At 34.9% G+C, this 18,213-nt stretch overlaps 2 protein-coding genes across 2 annotated transcripts; both read right to left on the bottom strand.

Moving 5' to 3' along the window:
* Window positions 1–6,244: 6,244 nt before the first annotated feature.
* On the bottom strand, window positions 6,245–9,397 carry LOC149194813 (mitogen-activated protein kinase 12-like). Its single transcript, XM_089407808.1, has 5 exons — window positions 9,098–9,397; window positions 7,733–7,960; window positions 7,481–7,630; window positions 7,371–7,410; window positions 6,245–6,402 (listed from the first exon to the last, which is right to left on the bottom strand). The coding sequence occupies exons 1-5, from the start codon at window positions 9,395–9,397 to the stop codon at window positions 6,245–6,247; spliced, it is 876 nt and encodes a 291-aa protein (XP_089263934.1).
* Window positions 9,398–15,254: 5,857 nt separating this feature from the next.
* LOC149194812 (mitogen-activated protein kinase 1-like) lies at window positions 15,255–17,371 on the bottom strand. Its single transcript, XM_089407807.1, has 3 exons — window positions 16,889–17,371; window positions 16,418–16,432; window positions 15,255–15,998 (listed from the first exon to the last, which is right to left on the bottom strand). Exons 1-3 carry the CDS (start codon window positions 17,369–17,371, stop codon window positions 15,255–15,257), a joined length of 1,242 nt encoding a protein of 413 aa, XP_089263933.1.
* Window positions 17,372–18,213: the final 842 nt, after the last annotated feature.

Raw genomic sequence — 18,213 nt, 5'->3', positions numbered from 1 at the left:
AATACTTGACTGTGTAAAAAAAATTCACTGACTCTCTTCACTCTGCTGGTGAAGTTGCTACAGCAATAAACCCTTCCTTCAGCTTCTTTGACACTTCAAAGAGCCTGGACTAGCTCTGATACGATGTTGGAAATTTATGAAAATTCCATAACATACAGACAACAAAAATGCTCTGTTTTTATACTCTGTTTTAACACAGAAAACTCAGAAAAACAGAATAAAATCGTTTTCTGCCCTGGTGTTGCAGCAACGCCGAAACTGGTGTTTCAGCAACACAAAAAAAATATTTTCTGAAAACTGAATTTCAACAGTACACATCAAAAGGGAAGTTGTATTCATGTATAATACTTCCTCTAACAGAGGGATTTCTACAAGGCTACTTTAAAGACAGTTCAAGACTTAAAAAAACTTCATGCTGTAAACAGAAAATACATTACTGTGTCTGCACTGTTGTACATTACAGAAAACAAAATACTCTGTCTCCTCTGAAAAATCAACAAGCTGTTTTTCACTGCTGTGTCTGCACTCTGCATTGCTGTGACTGCACTCCTGTGCATTTACAAAACACTCTGTTTCTGGTCAGAACTAATGTTGCTGTAACACTCTGTTTCAGCTCAGAACGCTGCTGTAACACGCTGCTGTAACACTCTGTTTCTTCCTTGAAACATTTTACACTGCTGTGTGTAAATTACATTCATACATTCACGCTACTGCATACATAAAAAAAACTTCTGCACTGCTGTGCATTACAAAGAGAGCTCTGTCTCTGTTCCAAAAAAAAACTAACACACTGCTGTGTCTACATTACATTTTTCAGATTCAACAGAAAACTAAAACTTCACGCTTTTCCTTTTGCCGTAAAAACAAAACTGTACCTGTGAATTAAAATAAAATAAAATTAAAAATCCTACCTACATTTACCAACTACAGCAATAAATTACCATCATTCCGTGAGTGACCACCATTCCGTAATAAATTGCTGTGTAATGGCTGATTCAGGAAAAGACTCGAGTTGCGGCTGTTTAATCGCTGTTGGAATGTTAATACCAACTGCAGGCTGCAGGCGGACGTGGGCAGCGACGGATGCCGACTCAGCAAGCACAACGACGGGAGCACAAAACCGTTCAGCAAACCCGCCTGAAATTTCTCGGACCACTTTCCGGCAAAGGCATTTTCTGGCTAATTGAACCCGATGCAATAAGATTTGGGCACGCGTCCCACCCCATATGTCAGCCAACGTAATATCTCGGGACTTAAAGTTCGGCAGCAAACTGGCTCCCGATATCTTCGTCCACCGTTCGATTGTCTCCAACATTCTCGTCCGTTGATTGTGTAAAGCTGCATACGAACCAACATTAAAGTCTTTGCGTGGAGTGAAAACTAAGTTTGGTTGACCGCCACTCCAGACTGCAAAAGGATTTAAATGCATAGTTATGTGGTTCGTAAGTGTTTGGTAAAAACATTGAATATTAACTACACGGAGGTATGGGCATATATTATATGTGTCATATTTTTTAAAGGAGTGTTGACTATTTTTTGCATATATGAATTACAATGAAAAGAACGCATATGAGAGTGCGTAAAAAAATAGTTTCGCTGCAGCGAAAAAAAATATGTTGACTTGCAAGAAAACTATGGTGATGCACAGTAGTGCATAAGTGAGTTGTAATGTTTTATGGACATGTGTTGACCATTGAAAAATGAGAGCACGCCGGAGCTGAAGAGACTTGAAGTGTTGCACATCAGTGCATAAAAAACCAGTTCCTCATTGTAATGAAAAACGTGTAGTGTGAGAGAGAAATTGCACAGCAATGCATAAAAAAAAAAAACAGAGGGAAGCCATATGTTTTTGTAGTAAGTTTTTTTTTATGTGTGTTCATTTTTTAGAGTGAACGAGCCAAATGAAAAGAGCTGCGATTGAAGCAGTGAGTATATACCGCACAGCAGTGCGAACCCAAGAAATCAGGGTTGTAATGTAAATTTTTATATTGTCCAAACGAAGGGGAGCAGGCATATAATTCTTCTTGGTAAGCATGTGTAATTTTTTTTACAGCGGTATGTAAAAGAAGGTTTTTACACCAGTAAGTAAAATGTTTTCACAGCAGTGAATGTAAATGAGAATTTTACCCAGCACAGTAAATTCTCAGGAGGAGACAGAGTTTTGCTGAATGTAATTTTTGGTAAATCCCTCTCAGTAAAAGAGGATGAATGTTGTATCAGGCATTATGTTTTTAATGAATACAAGGATTTTTATGGCTGTGTAATACTCTGTTCTGAGAATTTTTATTAAAAGCTTCCCTGTACAAAAAGATCCTGGAGTGATGGAAACAGAGCATTGCCTCTGTGTGTGAAGTTTTGTTTGTTTTTGAGATTTTACCAGAAAAATCCCCAACAGTGGTATCGGAGCTGGTCCAGGCTCTTTGATAGTGACAGAGCAGGTTCAGGCTCTTTGAAGTGTCTACGAAGCTGAAGGAAAGACTCTTGTTGCAGCAGCACTAAAACTTCTCCAACAGTGTGAAGTCTCTGGCAAAAGAACCCAGGTATTCCTCAAAGTTTTTTTTCTGTGTTGCTGTTGAAGAAACAGTGAGTCATTTTAAAAAACATGGTCAAGGATTTTAAAAATAGTTAAGAATGACAAGGTCAAAGAAGAAAGCCTCCAAATCCCCTAAGGTTGTGTCTCCCTCTTCTATTAAAATAGAAGACGATCTATTTGAAAGCATTCTATTTGAGGCTTCAAAATTTAATGGAAATTTTGATATGTGGGAAATAAAAATAAGGGCTGTCTTACAGTCTCAAGGGATTGAAATCTGGGAATCAGTGATTGATGATAGCAAGAAGGATAAATAATCCAAGGAGTACAATGCAAAAGCAGCAAAGACAATCTTGGATGGACTGCCTGATTCTATAAAGAAGAAATTAGTAAAATATTCATCAGCAAAGGATATATGGGACAGACTGCATGACCTTCATGCAAAGGGAGCACTGACCATGACCATCAGTGAAGAAGAAAATTCTGAACCCATCATAGAAGCTGAAAATGAGAAGGTTGACCTCATCAAGCTTCAAGTAAAAGAAAGGGATGAAGAGCTCGTCAAGCTTAAGAAGGAGCTTGATCAATGCAAGAGGAAACATCATGAAGAGGTCATATCCATGAAAAATCAGCTGAATGAAGCAAAGAAGCAGGAAGACGCCTTGTCAAGTCAACTTGAACAAAGGCACAAGAGAGTGAACAAGCTTGTAGAAGAGATTGGACAGTACAAGGTAGAGGTCTCCTCCCTTAAGTCTGAACTACAAGAAGCCAGGAAGCAGGCACAAGGAGCTGAAAAGAAAATGGAGAGCAGTCAAGCAGAAATCTCCAAAATGAAGACTGATATTATCTCCCTTAAAATAGTAGCAGCTGAAGCTACTCGTAGCAAGGAAGAAACTAAGGAACAACTTGCAAGGAAAAATAATGAGTGTGAAAGATTGGAAGAAGAGATTGTCCTCCTCAAGCAAAAGGTTGAAGGGATGAACAAAATCATGAAGAGCTCTCAAGCCTTGGATGACATGCTCAGCTATCACAGATCCCCATCTGATAAATCAGGACTTGGATATGTAGGTGAACCTTCAAACAAGAATGAAAATGCTCTAAGCAAAGGAGATGTGAAGAAGGCAGAAAGAAATGGAGATGCTCCTAGTTCCAGCAAAGGAAAGGAGAAAGATCAAGGCTACAATAGAAGAAATCCTACTCCAAGCAGAAAACCAGCTCCAAGAAGAAATGTAGCTGATGTCAAAGAGGCAAGATGCAATGGTTATCATCAAAGGATCTCAAGGCAGCAAGGCTTCAGAAGTACATCAAGGAAACCTCCATCTCCCAGGTACCAAAGTTCATTTTATGGTTATTGTTACTCTTGTTCAAACTTTGGTCATATGGTAAAAGACTGTAGAGCATTTCATAGAGATAGATGTTATGGTGTCAGAAAATCTCCAAGAAATAATTTTACAAGAAGAAATCATGAATTCTTATTCATGAAAAATGTTGAATGTTTCAAGTGTCATAACATTGGGCATATAGCACGTGACTGTAAATTAAGATGGGCTCCTATGCAAGCTAGACCCACACAAAAGAAGAAAGTTACACAAGTATGGAGAAGGAAGGAAATACAGTCTGAAAGCCCCTTGAGCTCCCTAGTTGATCTAAGTTTCTTTTGAGAAAACTTTGCTGAAAGAAAATGATGCATACAGTTAAGGGAAACCTGTAATTTTTTTTTTATCATAATTGCTTAACTGTTTTAACAGTCATTCTTTTATGAAGATCTTTTTATAGGGGAGAGATATGGAATTAAATCTGCCATAAAAGCAAAAAAAAGTCTGTAGGGCATGGACACTGCGTGGAGGATGTATTGCAGCGCAGCAGAGAAAAAATGAATTTTTTGTTGTTGTTAATTCCTCTAAAATGTAATATGCAGCGGCGTTGAAAAATGTAATTTTTTTTATCACATATGCAATGCAATATGCACAGAAGTGCGGAGAAGAAAAAGGGGCAGCGTTGAAATGAGAAGTGTAGCAGCGCGATAAGAAAAATGAGAAGCAGTAGAACGCACAACAGTGTGTGAGTGAAGATGAAGATGAATTCGATGTGAATCATATGCATTCTATATGCATTGTAATGCATAGCAATGGAATGTAGTTTTCCTTTTATGTAATGTGAGAGAATATACTCACAGCAGAGTGAGTGTAATACACAGTAGATGGAAATGTTTTGTATTGGCAATGAAAATGCAAAGCAGTGAGAGGAAAATGAGAAGAGGGAAAAACGCAGCAGAGCGTAAATGCCCAGTGTTTGAGAATGCAATGAAATTTTTCACACAGCAGTGTGAATATGAAAAATGCAGCAGCATGAAGATTTTTTTTGTTAAAAAAAACGAAAACGAAATGTAATGGGCAGCAGCACATGTAAAAGAAATTTTTCTTTACAGCAGCAAATGTAAGTGCAGTGAGTGTGTTGTTTGCATCTGAAATGCAAGTGAGACACAACAGAAGTACGATTGTAATCAATGAAGGGGAGCAGGCAGCAGCGTGAAGTTTTGGTTGTTGTTCATTATGAAAACAACAGGAAGGGAATGCGCAGTAGCGCAAGTGAAATGTAATGCAGAGTAAAGAGTTAGTGTATGGGCACAGCAGTGTGATGAAATGAAATACGCACAGCAGTGCAAATTGCAGAGGCAACGCAGCAGCGAGTAAAAACTCAGGGGAGACAGACTCTATGGTTATGGGTATGGACAACAGTGAATAAGAAAAAGGCAGCAGTGTGATGGCAAGAAGGTGAAGCACAACAGTGCAAAGAAAATGAAACCAGAGAAGTGAGAATGAAGAAATGTGTTTTTACACATCAGTGAAAAGGTGAATGAAGCAAGAGGATTTTTATTTACAGCAGTAAATGTAAGTAAATATTTTTATTATAGCAGTATAAGCAAAACTCTGTTTTTACAGCAATTAATGTAAATGAGATTTTTACACATCAGCAGTGTAAAATCTCAGGAAGAAAACAGAGTAATATTTTCGTTTTTTTTGGAACTGCATCTAAAGCAGTGTCTGGTTGTAATCCATCCGTGAGAGGAAGTGAAGTTCTTGGTGAATCCCTCTGTTAAAGAGGAAGGTGCTTTTCAACACAATGTCATGGTGAATCCCTCAGTCAAGAGGAAGATGCTTTTCAGCATAGTGTGGCGAATCCCTCTGTCAAGAGGAAGGTGCTCTTCAGCACAATCTCAGGTGAATCCCTCTGTCAAGAGGAAGGTGCTCTTAAGCACAGTATCAGGTGAATCCCTCTGTCAAGAGGAAGGTGCTCTTAAGCACAGTATCAGGTGAATCCCTCTATTAAGAGGAAGACTATTTTAATTGGTTGTGGAACTGCATCAGAAGCAGTTGGTGAATCCCTCTATGTGAGGAAGATGTCTTTGTAACAGCAGTGTTGGGGAATCCCTCTATGTGAGGAAGTGTTTGGGTATGTTTGAATGCCCAACAGTTGAAATTGAAGGGGAGTGTTGGAATGTTAATTCCAACTGCAGGCTGCAGGCGGACGTGGGCAGCGACGGATGCCGACTCAGCAAGCACAACGACGGGAGCACAAAACCGTTCAGCAAACCCGCCTGAAATTTCTCGGACCACTTTCCGGCAAAGGCATTTTCTAGCTAATTGAACCCGATGCAATAAGATTTGGGCACGCGTCCCACCCCATACGTCAGCCAACGTAATATCTCGGGACTTAAATTTCGGCAGCAAACTGGCTCCCGATATCTTCGTCCACCGTTCGATTGTCTCCAGTATTCTCGTCTGTTGATTGTGTAAAGATGCATACGAATGAACCAACATTAAAGTCTTTGCGTGGAGTGAAAACTAAGTTTGGTTGACCGCCACTCCGGACTGCAAAAGGATTTAAATGCATAGTTATGTGGTTCGTAAGTGTTTGGTAAAAACATTGAATATTAACTACACGGAGGTATGGGCATATATTATATGTGTCATATTTTTTAAAGGAGTGTTGACTATTTTTTGCATATATGAATTACAATGAAAAGAACGCATATGAGAGTGCGTAGAAAATAGTTTTGCTGCAGCGAAAAAAAATATGTTGACTTGCAAGAAAACTATGGTGATGCACAGCAGTGCATAAGTGAGTTATAATGTTTTATGGACATGTGTTGACCATTGAAAAATGAGAGCGCGCCGGAGCTGAAGAGACTTGAAGTGTTGCACAACAGTGCATAAAAAACCAGTTCCTCATTGTAATGAAAAGCGTGTAGTGTGAGAGAGAAATCGCACAGCAGTGCATAAAAAAAAAACAGAGGGAAGCCATATGTTTTTGTAGTAAGTTTTTTTTTTATGTGTGTTCATTTTTTAGAGTGAACGAGCCAAATGAAAAGAGCTGCGAGTGAAGCAGTGAGTATATACCGCACAGCAGTGCGAACCCAAGAAATCAGGGTTGTAATGTAAATTTTTATATTGTCCAAACGAAGGGGAGCAGGCATATAATTCTTCTTGGTAAGCATGTGTAAATTTTTTTACAGCAGTATGTAAAAGAAGGTTTTTACACCAGTAAGTAAAATGTTTTCACAGCAGTGAATGTAAATGAGAATTTTACCCAGCACAGTAAATTCTCAGGAGGAGACAGAGTTTTGCTGAATGTAATTTTTGGTAAATCCCTCTCAGTAAAAGAGGATGAATGTTGTATCAAGCATTATGTTTTTAATGAATACAAGGATTTTTATGGCTGTGTAATACTCTGTTCTGAGAATTTTTATTAAAAGCTTCCCTGTGCAAAAAGATCCTGGAGTGATGGAAACAGAGCATTGCCTCTGTGTGTGAAGTTTTGTTTGTTTTTGGGATTTTACCAGAAAAATCCCCAACATATTCATCAATGCAGAGGTATGGCTGTTGATTCATCAGTACAGAGGCATGGCACAAAACAGACCCTGCAGTTGAAAATAATATTTCAACACACAGCGCGTTTATCTGCTACATCCGCAAATCTATGCCTCAATGGACTCGGAGGAGTAGGAGGCAACCGAATTTTGAGGTACTGGAGGGTCTCTTCATCGCCAATCATTTCGGAGAGATCCTCGTCGTGAGGTGGAGCAATTTTTTGAGCGATCTTTGTTACAACGTTTATGTCTTTAATGACGATCATTCCGAAAGCCAACGGTGATGGTCTTTGAAGCAACAAATCTTAAAAAATGCAACCCAGCTACCATACATCAACAGCTGGGCCATAATTAGACCGATTGCCCGTGTGTTTGAGAAACAGCTCCGGAGGCCTGTACTCTTTGGTGATGACCTTATTATCCATTTCTAGTGCTTGTATTTGAGCAAGACCAAAGTCACATATTTTTACTGTCTGGTTCTCCGTTATGAGAATGTTTTGGGGCTTCAAATCGCGATGTAGCACATTGGCATAGTACAAATACTGAAGGGCCCTCAGTAGCTGGGAATCAAAACACAAAATGAATTTGTTAAACCATGCTCTAACTCCATTCCATTTTAAGACTTTCAGTTGCAACGCATTTTTGTGCCGTTCCAACGACTTGCACAAAGAGAAATGGCAACGGTGTCATAAACTGACAGGTTTCCAGAAATTTTAAAATAACAACGACTACAAGATTTGCAAGAAAAATCAAGATAACAGCGGCTGAATCAAGTTAACAATGGCTACAAGATTTGCAAGGAAAATCAAGTTAACAACGGCTACAATATATGCAATAAAATACAAGAATATTATAAGATAAATAAGTGAACAAGGAAAATTTAAATTAACACTGGCTGTCATACTTGTGGAAATTTTTTACTAACAGCTCCCAGATTTCAAGAAATTTCCAAATGACGTCTTGAATCCTTACCGAAATGAACAACAGCTACCAGGTTTCAAAAGCAACCTCTACAACTGTTAACAGATTTCAAGAAAAAAAATATATAAATAAGTAACATGGCCTGGCAGTTTAGCTAAAGGAATTATGGAATTCAGATTGCGATATTCATATGCATGGCTGTAGTGGTATTCTTTTAGTATTTGTTATTCACTACTATATATATGAACGGTGTTAATTCCAGAGAATTTTGGAATTTCATTACTAACAGCATTTTTACTAAAACAAAGCGATCTCTTTATAGTGAATAACAGCTATCAGGTTTGAAAATCAAACCGCCAGTGGTTAACGGATTTGAAGAAAATGGGTTTCAAAGTGCGATATTCCTTTGCATGGGAGTATATATATATATATATATATATATCTATATATATATATATATATATAACTGTTTTACTATATAATTCGAGAGAATTTTTGACTTTTTGAATTCTTGATATCTGGGCTATAAATTTTCTTGAATTTGATGGATAGTAGCCAGGCAAATTAATCTCACCTTTATCTATTGAATTTTGAAATATTTCCAAAGTAACGACAACTAATTAATTATAATAGAAAATATTAACGGAAAATATCACCATTACAGCTTCAAATGAGGGTATGCATAATAAAAACTTCAAATGAGCGTAAGCATAAGCAAAAACACGGCAATCCCTTTATACTTATAAATGAGAACAGAAATATTTATATATGTTTACCTGGTTCATAATCAACTGAACATTTAAGGGAGCCGCTGATTTGTGGCTGTTGCCTTCGCCTAGTCGACTTGTTCTAATAGATCGGGCCAAATTCTGATGCACCAATTCCATCACAATATAAATATCGTCACGATTATGTTCACAAATAGGTGCCATGATCTCCTTAAATCTCACGATAAAAGGATGGTTGATTTGGCTGTGAATTAGCACTTCACACATGACTTTCTGTGTGTAATTAGCGCATCTGAAAATATCATCTAATTTTTTGATGGCAACCTTCTCATTATTGGATGTGTCCATGGCGGATCAGACGAATCCATAAGATCCGCTGCCCAAATACTCAAGAAGCTTATACTTTTTGTCTACCATGAACTCTGTGGAAATGTTGGAAAGAGAACCTTCTGAAAATAGATCAAATCTTCTCTTCCCCTTAGGGACATCTGGGGAATCTTGCTTTGATCGCTTTTCAATAGATTTCTGCATTGGTTTATCCTCTACAAAATAACAACAAAACAGCGAAATGAAATTTCAAATTGGTTTGCGCTGTACAGGATCACAACCAACTAGCGAAATAAAATTTCACTTCCTGTTGTAGCTTGGAGAATAGGGCTGGCTAAATTCCGAGCGGCCAGAGCGTTAATTATCAGGGAGCGCAGCAAAAGAAAAAGAATTTAAAAGTACCTCGATGAAAAAGGAAACGAGCTGTCTCTAGAAAGAAATAAATTTTTTTCTTGCGAAAGTGACCTATAATCGACAACCTATTGAATTAGCAAACTGATTTAAAGTAAATATCTTCTAAATAGTTCATTTAATTTTTATTATTAATTACAAAAATAATTAATATATAGTTTAAATATTTTATATATATATATATATATAAAGAATTGGTAAAGTGACCACAACCAATATTATAAATATATTATAATTAAAATTAAAATTTGATATTTTAAAAAATATCATAGTTATTTTTGAAATAAGTCTTGTTTGTTTGTTTGTAATTTAATATTGCATTGCCTTAAAAAAAAATGAAACTTATGTATGTCACTAGGTGGTTTTAATTTGTCTATGGAAAATAGATATTTTTCAGAACTTACTATCAACTATAGTACTGTAAAACAAAAAACTACAAACTAACTTTTAGTAAATCAAGATTCGTAGGAGGTGAAAGGTGTTGAAGACCCTCGAGGACCTCGAGAAGTAGGATCACATTGGAGGTGGTACTTTATTAACCATTAATATTTATGAAATTTGTGACATAGAGAACCTCATACAGAAATATAATGCAATTTGTGATACAAACGAACTCATCTAAAATGTCAATGCAAGTTGTCACACAGAAGAGCTATTATATAAGATTGGTGAGACACATGATACAGAGAATATTATTCGAAATATTAATGAAACATGTGACACAAATGAAATCATGTAAAATTTAATGCAATTTGTGACAAAAAAGACATAGTGCAGGTGATTGATGCTCATTGTGATATCAGAAATTTGGTTGATGTGGAATCATGCAGTGAATTGGTACATAAAAGAATGAATGAAGTTGAATATCAAAGTATGACAACAACATCGTCAAAAAATGTGAAAAGGAAATGAAAAAACAAAATTGTATTTCTACGATGTTTATAAGACCTTGAGAGGACTTATTATTCAATATATGTTGACTTGGATTGGGATAAACAAAGGAAAAATACCTCATATTCCTTATTAGTATAAACTAGTTAAGTCTATCATTGAAGGATATCTTCAAGATGTCTATTATTTTGAAAAGAAAAAATACCAAAGACTTGGTCACATGGAGAATCATAGTTTTGATCTCCATCCTTATATGTATTGTGGGAAGATAAATCATTTCTAGAATTTTTTTTAAAACAAAAGTAGGTTTAGAAGATAAATAATTATAAATGAATAAATTGCAAAAGATGGAATAAATAGATAAAATAATTGCATCAATCTTACCATCAACTGAAGATAGAGGTAATGAAATAGAAGAAAGAGGGAAAGGAAAATAAAAGAAGCTATCAAGAAATTATTTTAGAAGATTTTGGATATGACACACATCCAATTCTTCCCTAAATTCAAAGATTGTACTATCCACACCTAAAGGGGGGGGCAGGGTGTGGGAGCCAAATGGTAAAAGAAACTCTGTTACAACTTTAAGTGGGGATAAAATTGATGAAGTCAAATTGGTTGGTGGCCATAAAAAAAAACATATTATTTCATTGAAGATGGTTAGTGGTAGACCAAAGACCACTACATTATTCAAAATTCGATTGGTTGGTGGTCATTAAAAAACCCCTAAAAAATATCTTACTCAAACTCAATTTTTAGAACATCCTAATGTTGCATATCTCTATTAAGATACAAAAGGATACTCTTTTGAGGTCCTTTGTGGTGGTTCAACACGTAATCAATGTACCTAGATTCCTGAGGATTTATTTGGCACTCAAGGCCTAGGTTTTTTCTCTTGATTGTGTCCAGTGACCTTAGATCTATACCTAGTGCTTGAAATATCCTATTGATCATCATATACCTATTGAAAATAGAATAAACCCTTTGATAGGTAGACTATTATCATTTGAGGTCTCATTCATGATCCTTGAGCCCTAGAACATACCTAAAGCATCAAGAGGGCAAGCAAGTTTTTTTAAGGTATCATTTTTATCTCTAGATGTGTAAAATATTTGTAATTTGGATAAAGGTTGGGTCCCCCCTTCATGTCATCAAGGGAATTAACGTATACTAGTGTTTATTATGGAGTTGAAGTCTAAGAATCTATTCTTATGCCATAAGGTTATTGATTCCTTTTTATGACCACTATTAAGGCCCTCAGGGTGTTGTTTCCATACCGAAAACATGGTCAAGGCCTTCATGCCCAATTATGTTTCATGAAATGTCTTAATGAAATTTATAACTACAAGTGGAAAGACCCCAGTGACATCTTACATCCCTATGCCTAGGTTTTATGCATGGGTCTTAACATAAAAAAAATAATAATGATGATAAGACAGATTCTTGTTAGAGTAGCCTCGAGGAACATTCAAATATGCTTGGTATGTGCTTCACAAGAACATGAACTGCTCCAAGAAATTTGTATGTTCAGTTCATTTATATTTTCGAGGTAGGAGATTTTGGAATAACTACAGCACATCCAAGAATCACGCGGACTAACCACCACCCTCGGAACATGGGACCAATCACCCATTGATGGTAATGTTATGGGTTTGGAATTTCACTCACTGATACCTATAGGTGTACCTTAATCAAATGATATTGATAATATTATTCATGAATCTATACATATAGAGCATACAATGTAGATTCCTTTAATATATTTTGAAATTACAATTTTTAATACATTTTTTCAGAGTATATCATAATAGTCAAATGCATGTTTTTTTTACTTATTATTAAAAAATGTAAAATAACATTATTTGATTTTGTAAATATCTCTTACCATGTATAACACCTAATTTGAAATTCCAAAGATTTAATCACTTTCACAAGTTTAAGAATATACAATTAACATTATAAATTTTGAAGAAAGAGTCAAGCACAATAACTTTGTGTTCTCTACAATTTCATAGTTACTTTAAAGAAATTTCATCATATAGGTCGTGATGATGATTATTATGACATAAACGGTATATAGGAACTTACGAAGATAAAATATTACTAAATTTTTTTTAATATTTTATTTTTTCCTAGAAAAACATTAATAGAAGATTTCCAAGATCAATAGAGTTTTGATAAACAAAGATTTTGGAATTTAGATTTATCTTTACTAAAAATTGGAAAATTTAAAAAAAAAATGCTTTTCATCCTCAACCTTAGCTGGCAATTTCTTTCATCTAATGGTGTTTTCGGGATTGACCAATACACAATTTTACTATTAAGCTCATAAGAATTTGTTCTAAATTTAGTTCCATATCTATTTTCTTCTTTACACTATTCAAGATTGAACATATATTTGGATTGAATACCTCCTTATGATATCTTATGTTCTTATTTCTCTTTTAGTATTTATGACCTCACAATTTCTTTTAAAATCTAAATGTAATAATTTCTCTATGATGTCACAATTTCTTTTTAACTTATTATACAAATTCATCTCTTTCTTTATTCTTCAACTAAAACATGTGTTATATTTTATATCAAATTCAACCAATAAATTAGAAAAAAAAATAAAAAAAACTCAAATTTCATATAATTATATACAAAATCTATATAAAAAAAATAATATATTCAAAAATATCAATTCAATTTTCATATAATTATATGAAAATATATATATATATATATATATATATATATATATATATATATATATATATATATATAACTTGAAAACATCAATTCAAATTCTTACATCCCATGTCATTATACCATATTTATATTTAAGTTCATTATAAAAGTAATTAAAATTAACTTTCCTAACTTAATATTTTATTATTTTTCCATATTTCAATTTAAACCAAAATATCATAATCATTATCTCACACCAATACATTAACTTTTCCCTATTACATATTATAAAGAATATTTATATTAAAAAACTTTCCTTTCAAATTAAATTTGCAGAAATAATATTTTTTATTATTGATATCTCCAACATGCCCACAGACAGTGAGACAGCTCTACACCGAATTGGCAAAGAGGTACACCGGTGGGAAACTTGAAACGCATTATAATTGGTATGCCATTAAACAAATTTAATGGGTGCAAAGAAATAGGATCCTATGTGAGGGCAGTGCATCCCAATCTTACGCACATCGGTTTTGATGGAGAATAATAATGCGGAGGATGGAAGCTTTTTGAAACACACGAAAGAATGTGGCTAGTTATAATAATCAAATCATGCTTAATCAAATGATATTTATAATAAGTTTTGGAGTTATTTATTCTTTTCTTTTAACGTCTTTTAAACCTTGTGAAATTTGTTTTACCCTCTAAATCAATGATCAACGGTTGGTGTTAATATTCAATAACGGATTAAATTTCGTTGCAAAATTTGTCTTGGTTTACCTCTAAACCAATGATCAACGGTTGGTGTTAATATTAAATAACTGATTAAATTTCTGTAAACTCATTTATACCGCATTGGCCCTTGATAAACCTAGCGAAGTCTGAAAGAATTCTCTCTCTTCCGTCTTGCATTGCATTGGCGTTTATGGGAGCTATTTTTATTTTATTGTTGATTTTGATAGAAAAAAAATTGACTGGATCTATTTTTCTCTGATTTGAAACTTGAATCTGACTTGAAATATGAGTGAGGTCAATTGAAGTTAACTTTTTTACTTCATTCCCAACTGTAACGGTAAAATTTTGAAATATTTTCAAATTTCACAATTAAACTAAATTTTGCACATATGGCTAGAAGGCCCTCCTCAAAAACATGATCCATAGTCATTTTAAGTGAATCGTTCAACGTTACTTCCATAATAAAATGTTAACGTTACACTGTGATTAAGGATCAACGAATCAAATCCAGAGCGGTTAAAAATGATTTATTGCACGTAAATAATAAATATTTCAGATTTGAAGTGAGAATTGGATTAATTTGTTATTTGAAATATGTTTTCAATATAATAAATGTAAAATTATAACTGTATAGATTATATAATTTCATTCAGAAAAAATATATTAATTTAAAAAAATTAATAATATATATTATTGAAAATAATCAATTTTATTTTCTTGATTTTGAAATCATATAGACAAGAGAAGTTGTTTACCTCACTCCAATACTTCTCCTGATTTAGAAATCGAATACATAAGAGTAATTAAGACTAAGTTCACTTCACTCCAATGCATTCCATTCCAAAATATTCTCCAATCGAGATAAGTTCAGCAACTCAAAACCGTCCCATACCTTTCTATGAGTATTTCACACTAATAATTTAAATTCAAATGATTTGCCACAATGTACACGTATGACTTCAAGAAGGAATAAATCATCAACCATTGATAGAATTTTCGTTTCATAACTTTTTCGTAATCTTGTAACACATCAAACACTCATTTCGGTCATCACAGTAAACAATCATAAGTCAAAGAAGTATTCTCCATATTCTCCATATAAATTAACCAATGGCTTCAACGTTTGGAAAACAGGTTACTAATGTCGTCACATTGTAAAATTATTTAACATTTACTGAGCTGCTCGAGAATTCGAGCATCGATCGAGAAGAATCTTCCATACGTCTCGCTTGGGAAATCGGTGGGCATTTTGCACAGGCATCTCGATGCGTGGAGGAGTCAAATCTTGCAACCTTTCAACCTGATCAGGCTTTAGATTCAGCTTTTGGGTAAGCACTTCAACTGTAATCTCGGCCATGTATTCATGTTGAAGTGCGTCTGCGGTGCTGATTCTTTTTCGAGGATTAAATACAAGCATTTTCTCTAACAAATCCACAGCGCGGATATCTGCTACATCCACAAATCTATGCGTCAACGGACTCGAAGGAGTACGAGGCAACCGAGTTTTGACGTACTGGCGGGTATTTTCATCGCCAATCATTTCGGAGAGATCGTCATCCTCAGGTGGAGCAATTGTTTGAGCGATCTTTGTTACAACGTCTTTGTCTTGAATGATGGTGTTTCGGAAAGCCAACGATGATGGTCTTTGGAGCAACAAATCTGCAAAATTGCAACCCAGCGACCATACATCAACAGCTGGGCCGTAATTAGACCGATTGCCCGTGTGTTTCAGAAACAGCTCTGGAGGCCTGTACTCTTTGGTGATGACCTTCTTATCCATTTCTAGTGCTTGTATTCGAGCAAGACCAAAGTCACATATTTTTACTGTCTGGTTCTCCGTTATGAGAATGTTTTGGGGCTTCAAATCGAGATGTAGCACATTGGCACAGTGCAAATACTGAAGGGCCCTCAGTAGCTGGGAATCAAAACAAAAATGAATTTGTTAAACCATGCTCTAACTCCATTCGATTTTAAGACTTTCAGTTGCAACGCATTTTTGTGCCGTTCCAATGACTTGCACAAAGAGAAATGGCAACGGTTGTCATAAATTGACAGGTTTCAAGCAATTTTAAAATAACAACGGCTACAAAATTTGAAAAAAAATCAAGATAACAGCAGCTGAATCAAGTTAACGATGGCTACAAGATTTGCAAGGAAAATCAAATTAACAACGGCTACAAGATTTTCAATCAAATACAAGAATATTTTAAGGTAAATAAGTGAACAACGAAAATTTAAATTAACACTGGCTATCACACTTGTGGAAACTTTTTGACTAACAGCTCCCACATTTCAAGAAATTTCCAAATGACGGCTTGAATCCTCTAAAAGTACCGAAATGAACAGCAGCTGCCAGGTTTCAAAAGCAACCTTTACAACTGTTCACAGATTTCAAGAAAAAAATATATAATTAAGTAACATCGCCTGGCAGTTTACCTAAAGGAATTATGGCATTCAGATTGCGTGGTAATCTTTTAGTATCCTACACTACTATATATACGATCTGTGTTCATTCCAGAGTATTTTGGAATTTCATTGCTAACAGCTTTTTTAATAAAACAAAGCGATCTCTTTAAAGTGAATTAACCGCAAATTAATCTCACTTTTATCCATTGAATTTTGAAATATTTCCGAAGTAACGACAACTAATTAATTAAAATAGAAAATATTAACGGAAAATATCACCATTACAACTTCAAATGAGGGTATGCATTAAAAAAACTTCAAATGAGTGTAATCATAAGCAAAAACACGGGAATCCCGTTATACTTATAAATCAGAATAGAAATATTTATATATGTTTACCTGGTTCATAATCAACTGAACATTTAAGGGAGCCGGTGATTGCTGGCTGCTGCCTTCGCCTAGTCGACTTCTTCTAATAGATCGGGCCAAATTCTGATGCACCATTTCCATCACCATATAAATATCGTCAAGATTATGTTCACTAATAGGTGGCATGATCTCCTTAAACCTCACGATAAAAGGGTGGTTGATTTGGCTGTGAATTAGCACTTCAGACATGACTCTCTGTGTGTAAGTAGCGCATCTGAAAATATCATCTAATTTTTTGATGGCAACCTTCTCATTATTGGATGTGTCCATGGCGGAGCAGACGAATCCATAAGATCCGCGGCCCAAATACTCAAGAAGCTTATAATCTTTGTCTACCACGAACTCTGTGGAAATGTTGGAAATAGAATCTTCTGGAAATATATCAAACTTTCTCTTCCCCTTAGGGACATGTGGTGCATCTTGCTTTGATCGCTTTTCAATAGATTCCCGCATTGGTTTATGCTGTACAAAACAACCACAAAACAGCGAAATGAAATTTCAAATTAGTTTGCGGAGTACAGGACCACAACCAACTACCGAAATAAAATTTCACTTCCTGTTGTAGCTTGGAGAACAGGGCTTGCTAAATTCCGAGCGGCCAGAGCGTTAATTATCAGGGAGCGCAGCAAAAGAAAAAGAATTTAGAAGTACCTCGATGAAAAAGGAAACCAGCCTTCTCCAGAAAGAAATGACCTACAACCGACAACCTATTGAATTAGTGGACTGATTTAAAGTAAATATCTTCTAACTAGTTTAATTAATTTTTTATTATTAATTAGAAAAATAATTGATATATGGTTTAAATGTTTTTATATTTGTAAAAAAGAATTGGTAAACTGACCACAACAAATATTATAAATATATTATAATTATAATTAAAATTTGATATTTGTAAAAAATATCATAATTATTTTTGAACTAAATCGTTGTTTGTTTGTTTGTTTTTTTTTATTATTTAATATTGCATTACCTTACCAAAAAAATGGAACCCAGGTACATCACACAATCGACCTTTAAATATGTCACTAGGTGGTTTCAATTTGTTAATGGAAAATAGATATTTTTGACAACTTACTATCAACTACAGTACTGTAAAACAAAAAACTACAAACTAACTTTTAGTAAATCAAGATTTGGAGGAGGTGAAAGGTGTTGAAGAGGCTCGAGGACTTCGAGAAGTAGGATCACATTGGAGGTGGTACCCTATATGGGCAAACCTCACATCCATTCTTTCTAAGGACACCCATTGGTTTCTCTGGACTCATTTGATAGCTTTGAAACCTGCAAAGATATTA

Source organism: Pinus tabuliformis, chromosome 2_2 (genome assembly GCF_031772625.1).
Source record: "Pinus tabuliformis cultivar Carrire ecotype Pingquan chromosome 2_2, CPIR1, whole genome shotgun sequence".
NCBI lineage: Eukaryota > Viridiplantae > Streptophyta > Pinopsida > Pinales > Pinaceae > Pinus > Pinus tabuliformis.
This window is presented reverse-complemented; position numbering and strand designations above follow the sequence as displayed.